The sequence below is a fragment of the Ovis aries genome, chromosome 10 (assembly GCF_016772045.2).
Source record: "Ovis aries strain OAR_USU_Benz2616 breed Rambouillet chromosome 10, ARS-UI_Ramb_v3.0, whole genome shotgun sequence".
Lineage (NCBI taxonomy): Eukaryota > Metazoa > Chordata > Mammalia > Artiodactyla > Bovidae > Ovis > Ovis aries.
In genome coordinates this window covers 77,450,323-77,463,740 of record NC_056063.1, presented here as the reverse complement: position 1 = coordinate 77,463,740, position 13,418 = coordinate 77,450,323, and the positions used below count along the sequence as shown (strand labels likewise).

The 13,418-nt window shown below is 43.8% G+C and overlaps 1 protein-coding gene across 1 annotated transcript in view; it reads right to left on the bottom strand.

The window, feature by feature from the left end:
• ITGBL1 (integrin subunit beta like 1) overlaps positions 1-13,418 on the bottom strand; it is a 231,755-nt gene that overhangs the window by 9,681 nt on the left and 208,656 nt on the right. Inside the window, exon 9 of the mRNA XM_042255042.2 lies at positions 1,802-1,948. Within this exon, the coding sequence (XP_042110976.1) occupies positions 1,802-1,948 (147 nt within the window). The remainder of the gene's footprint in view (positions 1-1,801; positions 1,949-13,418) is intronic.

Here is a 13,418-nt window from a genome sequence, read left to right as displayed (position 1 = left end):
GCCAACTAGACATGCGAGCCTCATCACTAACACTGACCTCAAAATGAACATCTTTGAGGCTATAAGAGGTCCTGATACTGGTCACACTTTTACATTCCAAGTTTAAAACTCTCTACCCATTGAAGGGTAAACAAATAGTTTAGACAAATATGCTTTCCACTCTTCACTGATACCTGGATAGATTTCCACCACCCAAAGCAAACAATTTGAAAAGGCGTTAACTAGAGAGATTTTCTCATGCTGTTTCATTTTAAGGAAATTCCTTTGGGCTAATGTTTAGTCAGTCTATTTTTTATACATATTTTCTACATTTATGATGCTTAAAAAATGAGTCTCTCTCTTCAGAATGTAATGACTCTAATCAGAATATTTATTCTACTTCTGAGGAAGTACTCCCTGGCTATTAGGCAATTCTCTTTCTTCACTGTGTCTTCTTCAGAAAGGTATTTACCTGCTAATCCTGTCCCAGGGTAGGTGTCTGAGGGTAAATGCAGCTTCAGCTTCAGCTCCACGTTGGGAAGTGGGGATCATCTGTTCTGAAAGGAGCCTAGTGAGCTGGGAAGCCCCCAGGCATCTAGTCCCATGCAGAGCAGCTCTTGAACCTTCAGTGAGAACACACACACTTCCAGAATTTCCAGGTGTTTTCCAGCCACTCAGTGCTTAATCGCTCCATCCTGTCTGACTTTGCGACCTCATGGACCCACCAGGCTCCTCTGTCCATAGGATTCTTCAGGCAAGAATACTGGAGTGGGTTGCCATTCCCCCCTCCAGGGGATCTTCTGAATTCAGGGATCGAACCCAGGTCTCCTGAACTGTAGGCAAATTCTTTACTGTCTGAGCCAATAGCAAAGAGGAACGTGACAGCCTTTAAATGGGCCCATATGCACGGAGAGAGCAGGATTTTAAAGTCTCTTCGAAAATTTATACAAAAACATCAATATCAAGCTACCTAAAATTCAGGACTTCCCTGGCAGTCCAGTGCTTAGGGCTGGACGCTTTCAAATGTATGGGTTCAATTCCTGGTCAGGGAACTAAGATCTTACATGCCATGTGTGGCCAAAAACAATAAAAATTAAAAATAATCAATTTAAAGAAAACCCTCACTTTGCAAAAAAAAATATATCTAAAACTCAGTCTATTAATTAGTATTCTTTCTCTACTCAGAAAAAAAAATGTGCCCTTTGGGGGTGGGGGAGGGGCACTGGGTGGGGTTGCTTTTCTTCTTGAGCTCATTTGTGGTAAATGTTTGATTGGGTTATTTGTTTCTATTCCATCAACTTGAAGACTGTAACCACTTTGAAGGCTTCATTTTTTTTTTTTTTTTGATATTAGGTTACACATGTCTAGTTGGCACTAGTGGTAAAGAACCCATCTGCCAATGCAAGAGACACAGGAGACGTGGGATTGATCCCTGGGTTGGGAAGATCCCCTGGAGGGGGGCATAGCAACACACTCCAGTATTCTTGCCTGGACAATCCCCTGGACAGAGGAGCCTGGCAGGCTACAGTCCATAGGTTTGCAAAGAGTTGGACACGACTGAAGCCACTTAGCACACACGTTTCTATCGCTAATTCATTTACAACTAAAGAAAGCAGCATACAGGTAAATTTGAGACTTTCCTTCTGATAAAACTTTCCATGATCCTGTGAATGGGAGAAATTCAAGCTCAAAGTCTGGTCGGAGCAGAGGACAGCATGGTTTCCATTCAGCCCGGAGAAGCCGGTTGTACGGACCGTACTGCTGTACAATACAAACCACACATAAGAACAGGGAACACGTCCAAGCTCCAGCAGATACTCACCCTTTCCCGAGCACAATATGCCATCTGCCGATTCACACAGACTATTGCTCTGTTCCTCCGTCAGGTTACACTTCCTCGGATGCTGGCAGAGCGTCCCGAACCATCCTTTCTCACAAACGCAGCGACCGCAGGAACATGTCCCATGGCCTGCGAGGCAGTCACGGGGTGGGGCGAGAGGAGGAGACGGGTACACAGGCAGTGAGTCACACTCTTTGAAGGAGACATATGTAAACCAGGGAAATCTCGCCTCCTATCGAGCAAACACACTCTCCTTAGCCACAGTCGATCTGGCGTGTGAGTGTTTAAGAGAACTTCACACCCGAGTTCTAGCTGAACACAGTCCTCTTGAATGTCGCATCAGAGACGGGCCTCCGGAGAGAAAGAAAGCTTGGAACAAATTAAAATGGAAGGTGGCCATCCTTTCTGGATACACAATAGGGCCCGTTTGCATCGTCACCAGGATGGAGTCCCCCGGCTTGTCCTCACTGTGCACACCCTGACACCCAGACTGATCCACTGCCTGCCCACATTTCCTGATCCCTCTCTTACTTCCAAATAAAAACCAAAGGTTAACTTCCATACGAATGGCATCCAGTATTAGACGCCTCTCTCCCCGTGCCCCTCTGTTTGCTAATAACAACAGATGTAAGTGTAAGTAATGGTGTCTCCCTATTATTGAGTAGAACTTAAAAACAGCACCAGGCTTAGACTCATATTTTTCTTCCCCTTTTGTTTGTGTCACTGGTTCCTGGTTCGGGGATGTTTATCTTTGGTGTAGATGTAACAAGATATCTGTGACAGTTACACACTGGCATATACATCCGGCCAATTGCTGGCCACCAACACCCCATGTGATTACATCATCTTCCATGTTCGTTTCTCTTTTTTCCAATCAATGACTCTCAATTCTTTTTACCTCTATGTGCATTATCTGATGGCCAGATCTCTCCAAAGAAACAAACAAAACAGCTATTTGTTTGGCAAATTCTTCCTAATGATTATATACAGAGCATTTCTCTAGCACCAGGGAATGCAAAATCAAATGTGAAAATGCAAAAAAAAAAAAAAAAATTCAAATGAAAAATCACGGTGACCTCTGCCCTACATTCCAGGGACATATCAAATCATCATCCAAACTGGTCAGGCCCTCTGATCTCTTGAGACCATTCTGCCTTGACCATTTGCTCTGGCAGGATCTTCAAGAGTAAACATATTCCATCTGTCTCCTCCTACACTCAGGTCTGCCCAAGGAGGTAGTGGCCAATATTTAATTACTTGCAATTCATTATTAAGACTTATAGAACCTAACTACCCATGAATGCAGGTGATGGCTCCCCATAACACATGACCATCTGGAAGTGAATCAAAAGCAACTGGGAGGAAAATTTAAGAGACACCTAGATTAACAGGCCTATTTCTTGACCATATGCTAATTTATTGAATTGCATCTCACCATAGCCCATTGAGTCAAGCATTATCACCATTTAATAGTCAAGAACCTAAGGCTTAGAGAGATTAAATAGTTCAGTTCAGTTCACCCGCTCAGTCATGTCCAACTTTTTGCAACCCCATGGACTGCAGCATGCCAGGCCTCCCTGTCCATCGCCAACATCCACAGTTTACTCAAACTCATGTCCATTGAGTCGATGATGCCATCCAGCCATCTCATCCTCTATCATCCCCTTCTCCTTCAGCCTTCAATCTTTCCCAGCATTTGGGAAGGGTCTTTTGAAAAGGGTCTGTTCAAATGAGTCAGCTCTTTGTATCAGGCGGCCAAAGTATTGGAGTTTCAGCTTCAACATCAGTCCTTCCAGTGAACACCCAGGATTGATCTCCTTTAGGATGGACTGGTTGGATCTCTTGCAGTCCAAGGGACTCTCAAGAGTCTTCTCCAACACCACAGTTCAAAAGCATCAATTCTTCAGCGCTCAGCTTTCTTTATAGTCCAACTCTCGTATCCATACATGATTAAATAATTGTGCCTCAAATCACAAAACCATACAAGATTAGAACCTGACTCCAGTTTTCCCTAATTTCAGTGTTTCCTCATTTTCCACATGTCACAATGCCTATACCTTTCATTATGGAAAATAAACCATGACTACTAGACTTCCCTGGTGGTCCATGGGTTAAGAATCTGCCTGCCACTGCAGGGGACACGGGTTCTATCTCTGATCCGGGAAGATTCGACATGCGCCTAAGGCTGAGCACTGCAACTACTAAGCCTGTGCTCGAGAGTCCAAGCTCAGCAACAAGAGGAGCCAGCATAGAGAGAAGCTGGTATAGTCCAACCCGAGCCTAGCCCCGACTGGTCACAACTAGAGAAAGCCTGAGCAGCAACAAAGACCCAGCACAGCCACTAAGGAAATAAAGATTTTTTTAAAAAAAATAGAGTGTAACTCTTAAAAAGCCAACAGACAATGACTATCAATTTGAGACATGTAGGAGACTTTTCTTAATCCCTGTCTTTTTAAATAGCTGCATAGTGTAAGGGATGCATTTGACATTCGTGGGTACTTTCCTTTTAAAAAGTCTCTCCTGAGTTGGTTTTCATGACACTGAACTTGCCTTATCCTTTCAACTCCTCCTTTGTCTATTTATTCCTCTACTTTTTGCCTGACCGGATCAATGTAGGAATCCCCTGACTGTCCAGCCTTAATCATCTTCTTTCGTCTATCATCTCTCTCTTGAAAAATTCATCAAATCATAGGACTGTAGCTAACCACAGTGATCCAGCCCTTAAATCTCTCCTAAGTTCTGCGCTTGTGATTTCATACATGATGTTCTACTAGCATCCAAAAGCTACCTGGAGCCCTGTATACATAATTTTCTTTCTAAGAGCTACTTTTCTGTGTAGCCCACCCCTTCAAGCAGCCCAGCTCTTCTTCTGGTCAACCAGTTCAAAATGTTTTGGATCATATTTCAATCTCTCTCACTCTCCTCATCTAAGAAGTTGCCAGGTTCTGTTGAAACAACTCCCGAAATCTGCACTCCTATCACTATCAGAGGGCTTCCCAGGGGGCACTTGTGGTAAAGAACCCGTCTGCCAATGCAGGTGACGTAAGAGATGCAGGTTCGATCCCCGGGTCAGGAAGATCCCCTGGAGGAGGGCAGGACAACCCACTCTGGTACTCTTGCCTGGAGAATCCCCATGGACAGAGGAGCCTGGCGGGCTATAGTCCCTACGGGTGCAAAGAGACGGACATGACTGAGCAACTTAGCAGGTACACGCATCACCATCAGAAACCTTTGAGAAACCTTCGATCATGTCTTTCTCCAGTGTTCTGGCTCATGACATAGCTTTGAGATCTGGGACTATGTGACTCCCTAACGCTAATTGGAAGAAGTTCACCCACTCTAACCTTCTGTGTCTTAGGTTCATAAAATAGAGCCCCAGATGCTTCTTCCCAACCTTACTTCCTGTCCCCTCCATACACTTCCTGATCCACTCATCCTTCCCTATGTAGCTCTGGGATTTTCCTGACTTCATGACTTTGCCAAAACAGGAATCTACTCTATACAACCAGATCCTGCTGAATTTTCAAAGCACAGGGGCAATGACTGCCTCTGGAAGATTTTTCTAATATCCCCAAGTGAAATTCATCTTCTCCTCTGAATTTCTACACCAACTTATTTTTCAGCTTTACGGTGTAACTTTTTTTCTTCCACCTTGCGATATGCCGTTATGTATCAGATAAACCTGTTACCTGACAGAACTCTTTGACAGTAGGAATCACTTCTGATAAATCATTGTAGTCTTCAGAGTACCAAGTACTCTGCCTTATACACAGGGGATCCTCCAAAAACACTTGTGGAGTGAGGTTTTTTTCCTACAAAATTCTCTTATCTTTTTCCCACAAATTCCAACTGACAATCATAAACTGGAATCCAGGACATGTTTGCAGGTCATCTGGTTAATAACTGGTGGTTCAAAGTCAACAGACAGTTCTTAGATGGCTCTGTTTTATCCACGTCCTGTAGAGTGGAATGAAGTTAGCAAATCTGTGCAAGAGTTACATACTCAGGTAACAGTTATGGAACCAATTCCATCTTGATTTCCCCAATAAAACAAAAGTCTACTTAAAGTGAAGTCTACTTTAGAAGTTCAGAACAAGTTATCCACCTTTAATGTGTATGTATGTGAAAGCTGCTCAGTTGTGTCTGATTCCTTCTGACCCATGGACTGTAGCCTGCCAGGCTCCTCCATCCATGGGATTCTCCAGGCCAGAATAGTGGAGTGGGTTACCATTTCCTTCTCCAGGGGATCTTCCCGACCCAGGGATGGAACCCGGGTCTTTCGAATTGCAGGCAGACTCTTTATGATCTGAGCCACCAGGGAAGCACCTTTGGAGGCAGATAATGTGTGGTGAGAAGAAGAAGGAGGAGGAGGAAGACGACGAGAAAGAGCTTTTAGTACCAATCTCATGAAGTGATGGACTTTTCAAATGTTTCTGTTTCTTACTAACTCTGGGTTAGTAAGCATTACCATCATTTGACATAAATGGAATAATTTAATCTCTATGGCAGAGAAAGACACTCTGCTTTTGATCTAGGATATCATTGAGAATGAATAAACGGTTGCTCACCACAAGTAATTTAATATATAATTTACATGCAAGGAAACAGGAGATCGTTTTTCATTTATTAGCTTATTTATCACACCCTTCCATATAGTCAGGTTGGCATCTTGCCCAGACAATGGTCAAAATGCATTGGGATTTAAAAGTGAAAGTCGCTCAGTCATGTCCGACTCTTTGTGATCCCATGGACTATACAGTCCATGGAATTCTCCAGGCCAGAATACTGGAATGGGTAGCCTTTCCCTTCTCCAAAGGATCTTACCCACCCAGGGATCAAACCCAGATCTCCCACATTGCGGGTGGATTCTTTACCAACTGAGCTACAAGGGAAGCCCAACAGTATTTAAACATTTTGCCATTTACATGACTTCTCTTTACTCAAAAAAAATTAAAGCTTTTAATACTATCTTCTTTATAAACTAATAATTTAGGCATCCATTCAAAAACTTTTTTATTATGCACCAGGTATTATATCAGCTCCACTCTTAAGGGCTTCCAGTCTACTGGGAAGAAAACAAATAACAACGTGGGAACAAATACACTTGAGCTAGGAAGCATTAAAGAGGGTGGTGGTATATTTGGCAGAGAGAGCATTATTAACTGGAGGAATCAGCTCTCTGACACCCATGGGCTGAGAAGGAGCTAGACAGTCAATGTTCTGGAAAAATGAAAATTCTCAGAATAAGAAAGAGCTGGCATGTTATAGGCAGTGGGGGAAAAAAGTCAGTGTATTTGAAGAATAATGAGGAAGAAAAAATAGAAAAAAAACCCAATAAAGTTGGAGAAATATTTAGGAATCAGAACATAGCAAATTATTCATCCTTGGTAAGGCATTTAGATTTTATTCTAAGAGGAAGGGGAAATCATAGACAGGTGTTATGCAAGAGAGTGATGTGTTGTAATTTACAGTTTGCAAATACATTTTGGCAACTGGGTGGGAGAGATTCTGGTGTGTTCGGAAGCGGTGAGGATGGGGAAAGTGAGAGGGTGTTACAGAGCCCGGGCGAAGGGTGATGCAGGCTTCAACAAGGCTGGTGCCAATGCCGACAGGGAGAGCTGGCTGAGATCTCCTTTGGTGGGGGTGCCTATGGCACTTGCTGGACTGTATGTGGCAGGTGAGGGAGAGAAAGGCTGAGTTTTCTAACAATGCAGCCTAATAGACAATGGAACTGCAGGAGGGAGAGCTGAGAGCAGAGCGTCAGCTCCATTTTGAACCTTGTGTGTCTGAGATGCTCTTAAGACAACCAAGGAGAGGCCAAGAAGCAGCTGACACAGACCTGGCATTTGACAGGTTGGTGCTAGGGCTGTCCATGCTGGAGTCTCCCAAAGGAGATGGCATTTAAAGCTTTGGAAGTCAATGAGCCCACTTAGGAAGAAGTAAATCTTGAGAAAATCTGATATTTATGGTAGGGTAGAAGGTGGAAGCCAGACAAGTAGGATTATCCAGGAAAGAAGGAGAAAAATATGATGATTATGTTGTCTTGTAAAATAACAAGGAGAATATTTCATAAAGGAGACCTGCTGAGTGGAATAATACTGAAAGTCAGAGTTTAAAAAAAAAAAAAAAGATGATAAAAACCACCAGAGTAGTTTCAGTCAACTTTTGCCAGATCCGCCCTATTCTGTTGACTCAGGCCAATGAAACACCCAGGGGTGGCAGAACTGGGAGAATAATCTATTCACATTCAGGGAGAACGGCATCTCTCCTTGGGGGTAGAATTCACAGTGATGTTATCTGTGATGTGTACATGTTTGCTCAGTTGCTCAGTCATGTCTGACTCTTTGCAACCCCAGGCACTGCAGCCCACCAGGTTCCTCTGTTCATGGGATTTCCCAGGCAAGAATACCATAGTGTGTACCATTTCCTACCCAGGGGATCTTCCTGACCCAGGGATTGAACCTGTAACTCCTGTATTGGCAGGTGGGTTCTTTAACCACTGAGGCACCAGGAAAGCCCTATCTATGTAATAAGCATGTAACAGATCATTCTAGAACCTGTAGGGAGAACCAGCCTAATGAAACATTTGAAGTCTACTAAATCTGCCTTCGGCTGCAGGCGGCTGCGGCGGCACACAGAGCGTGGCTGAGAGGAGCTACCCCACGTCCGAGGTCAAGGGCAGAAGCCTGGAAGACCACATGCCCGAGGGGTGGCAGCCAAGTGGAGTTACCCCACGTCCAAGAAGCTGTGGCTGTGCGGGCGCAGGAGGGCCTAGAGGAGCTACTCCACGTTCAAGGTCAGGAGGAGTGGTGGTGAGGAGATACCCCTCGTCCAAGGTAAGGACGCTTTGCTGGAGCAGCTGTGAAGAGATACCCCACGTCTAAGGTAAGAGAAACCCAAGTAAGACGGTAGGTGTTGCAAGAGGGCATCAGAGGGCAGACACACTGAAACCATAATCACAGAAAACTAGTCAATCTAATCACACGGACCACACCCTTGTCTAACTCAATGAAACTAAGCCATGCCCTGTGGGGCCACCCAAATGGGCAGGTCATGGTGGAGAGGTCTGACAGAATGTGGTCCACTGGAGAAGGGAATGGCAAACCACTTCAGTATTCTTGCCTTGAGAACCCCATGAACAGTATGAAAAGGCAAAGTGATAGGATACTGAAAGAGGAACTCCCCAGGTCATTAGGTGCCCAATATGCTACTGGAGATCAGTGGAGAAATAACTCTAGAAAGAATGAAGGGATGGAGCCAAAGCAAAAACAATACCCAGCTGTGGATGTGACTGGTGATAGAAGTCCAATGCTATAAAGAACAATATTGCATAGGAACCTGGAATGTCAGGTCCATGAATCAAGGCAAATTGGAAGTGGTCAAACAAGAGATGGCAAGAGTGAACGTGGACATTCTAGGAATCAGCAAACTAAAATGGACTGGAATGGGTGAATTTAACTCAGATGACCATTATATCTACTACTGCGGGCAGGAATCCCTCAGAAGAAATGGAGTAGCCATCATGGTCAACAAGAGTCCAAAATGCAGTACTTGGATGCAATCTCAAAAACGACAGAATGATCTCTGTTCGTCTCCAAGGCAAACCATTCAATATCACAGTAATCCAACTTTACGCCCCAATCAGTAACACTGAAGAAGCTGAAGTTGAACAGTTCTATGAAGACCTACAAGACTTTTTAGAACTAATACCCAAAAAAGATGTCCTTTTCATTATAGGGGACTGGAATGCAAAAGTAGGAAGTCAAGAAACACCTGGAGTAACAGGCAAATTTGGCCTTGGAATGCGGAATGAAGCAGGACAAAGACTAATAGAGTTTTGCCAAGAAAATGCACTGGTCATAGCAAACACCCTCTTCCAACAACACAAGAGAAGACTCTACACGTGGACATCACCAGATGGTCAACACCGAAATCAGATTGATTATATTCTTCACAGCTGAAGATGGAGAAGCTCTATACAGTCAACAAAAACAAGACCAGGAGCTGACTGTGGCTCAGATCATGAACTCCTTATTACCAAATTCAGACTGAAATTGAAGAAACTAGGGAAAACCACTAGACCATTCAGGTATGACCTAAATCAAATCCCTTATGATTATACAGTGGAAGTGAGAAATAGATTTAAGGGCCTAGATCTGATAGATAGAGTGCCTGATGAACTATGGAATGAGATTTGTGACATTGTACAGGAGACAGGGATCAAGACCATCCCCATGGAAACAAATGCAAAAAAGCAAAATGGCTGTCTGGGAGGCCTTATAAATAGCTGTGAAAAGAAGAGAAGCAAAAAGCAAAGGAGAAAAGGAAAGATATAAGCATCTGAATGCAGAGTTCCAAAGAATAACAAAAAGAGATAAGAAAGCCTTCTTCAGTGATCAATGCAAAGAAATAGAGGAAAACAACAGAATGGGAAAGATTAGTGATCTCTTCAAGAAAGTTAGAGATACCAAGGGAACATTTCATGCAAAGATGGGCTCGATAAAGGACAAAAATGGTATGGACCTAACAGAAGCAGAAGATATTAAGAGGTGGTAAGAATACACAGAAGAACTGCACAAAAAAAGATCTTCATGACCAAGATAATCACGAAGGTGTGATCACTCATCCAGAGCCAGACATCCTGGAATGTGAAGTCAAGTGGGCCTTAGAAAGCATTGCTATGAACAAAGCTAGTCGAGGTGATGGAATTCCAGTTGAGCTGTTTCAAATCCTGAAAGATGATGCTGTGAAAGTGCTGCACTCAATATGCCAGCAAATTTGGAAAACTCAGCAGTGGCCACAGGACTGGAAAAGGTCAGTTTTCATTCCAATTCCAAAGAAAGGCAATGCCAAAGAATGCTCAAACTACCACACAATTGCACTCATCTCACATGCTAGTAAAATAACACTCAAAATTCTCCAAGCCAGGCTTCAGCAATACGTGAACCGTGAACTTCCTGATGTTCAGGCTGGTTTTAGAAAAGGCAGAGGAACCAGAGATCAAATTGGCAACATCCGCTGGATCATGGAAAAGCAAGAGAGTTCCAGAAAAACATCTACTGCTTCTTGACTATGCCAAAGCCTTTGACTGTGTGGATCACAATAAACTGTGGAAAATTCTGAAAGAGATGGGAATACCAGACAACCTGACCTGCCTCTTGAGAAACCTATATGCAGGTCAGGAAGCAGCAGTTAGAACTGGACATGGAACAACAGACTGGTTCCAAATAGGAAAAGGAGTACATCATAGCTGTATACTGTCATCCTGCTTATTTAACTTCTATCATGAGAAACGCTGGACTGGAAGAAACACAAGCTGGAATCAAGATTGCTGGGAGAAATATCAATAACCTCAGATATGCAGATGACACCACCCTTATGGCAGAAAGCGAAGAACTAGAGCCTCTTGATGAAAGTGAAAGAGGAGAGTGAAAAGTTGGCCTAAAGCTCAACATTCAGCAAACTAAGATCATGACATCTGGTCCCATCACTTCATGGCAAATAGATGGGGAAACAGTGGAAACAGTGTAAGAGTTTATTTTTGGGGGCTCCATAATCACTGCAGATGGTGACTGCAGCCATGAAATTAAAAGATGCTTACTCCTTGGAAGAAAAGTTATGACCAACCTAGATAGCATATTCAAAAGCAGAGACATTACTTTGCCAACAAAGGTCTGTCTAGTCAAGGCTATGGTTTTCCAGTGGTCATGTATGGATGTGAGAGTTGGACTGTGAAGAAGGCTGAGCGCCGAAGAATTGATGCTTTTGAACTGTGGTGTTGGAGAAGACTCTTGAGAGTCCTTTGGACTGCAAGGAGATCCAACCAGTCCATTCTGAAGGAGATCAGCCCTGGGATTTCTTTGGAGGGAATGTTGCTAAAGCTGAAACTCCAGTACTTTGGCCACCTCATGCGAAGAGTTGACTCATTGGAAAAGATTCTGATGCTGGGAGGGATTGGGGCCAGGAGGAGAAGGGGACAACAGAGGATGAGATGGCTGGATGGCATCATGGATTCGATGGACATGAGTCTGAGTGAACTCCGGGAGATGGTGATGGACAGGGAGGCCAGGCGTGCTGTGATTCATGGGGTCTCAAAGAGTCGGACATGACTGAGCAACTGAACTGAACTGAACTGAACTGAAATCTGCCTTCAGTTGGCTTCCCAAGTCTTCATACAGGTAAGCAATTTTCCATTTGATTTTCATTTCCAAGGCCATTCATCCTCTCCTCACATCTGGCAACCCTTCCTCCACCCCACAACCATGATTTTACTTTCTATTCTCTTCCCTTCCCCTACACCAAAATATTCACCAAGAATGCTCTGGATGTGTGTGGTCCAATGTAGTGATCACTAATCAGCGTGACTATTTATTAAAGTTCAGTGAAATTTACAATTCAGTTTCTTAGCCACGCTAGTCACATTTCAAGTGTTTAACAGGCACACATGGCCAGCGGCTACTGTGTTGAAAAAGGCAGATATGGAACATTCCCATTATCTTTGAAAATACTCTTGAGTGGTGATATTCTAAGCAATGACATTTCCAATGAATCCATCCGCTCTGAGACACACTTTCTTGATACACTGTAATGATGGTGCTCAATTAAGTAACTGACCCACATGAATGGATCTAATTGCATCAGCTACTATTAATACATACTGTCTGCCCAATACTCTTTTCACGTCGTTAATAATAGGAGGACCCTCATTTTTTTCATGGAGATGCTGATATGTTCATCTGGAAAATATTTGATTACTCAGGCTCCTTTTGACCTAGAGTTGCCCTTAGGACTTAACTCTATTAAGTGAGATAAAAAAGAAACTCTCTTGGGTAAAGTTTCCAGGAAAGCTATTGTCATCCAAAGAAAATGAGACAGACTCAACTAGCGCATATCTTTTGCCCCTTTGTCCTATTCTTTCCCCTTTCTTCTTTTCTAGAAGATGGGCACAACAGGAGGTTTTCAATGGCTATGAAAGGGCAGAGTGGGAGGGAAGAGAAGTGTGTGGGACATTAATGGCTCTCAGGCATTCACGCTGCCATCTACCCAACCCTGAAGTGACAACCTGCAGGCTTATTTTTGTCATTACTTTTCACTGAACACAGTCCTAACTGGCTGTATAGTCAGGCCATTCAAGATGGCTGTTCCCTTGTTCTCTGCACATTCCCTGCTCAACCAGTCTCTGCTTCACTCATATGACCATCCAATCCTCTTCATTATACACTTAATCAGTAACAGTTTATGTGCTTGCCTCTTGCCCCAGCCACGGGTCTCTCTGGTAACGATGAGCCAGCGTGATCTCAATTTCCCCTGTAAATGCTAAGCTCTTCCTCCCTGGAGTACCAAAGATTACTGCCATGTCCTGCCACCTGCCATATGATGGGTGGGGTGTCGCTCCAGAAACTCTTGTTGTGGACTTGCAAGATTCTCTTGTCCAGGAGCTACCCTGATGGTCCAGGGGTTAGGAATCCACCTTGCAATGCGGGAGACTCAGGTTTGATCCCTGACTGAGGAACTAAGATTCCACATGCTGCAGGGCATCTAAGCCAGCTCATCGCAACTACTGAGCCCGGGACATGTTAGACGATCCCATCGGCCGCAA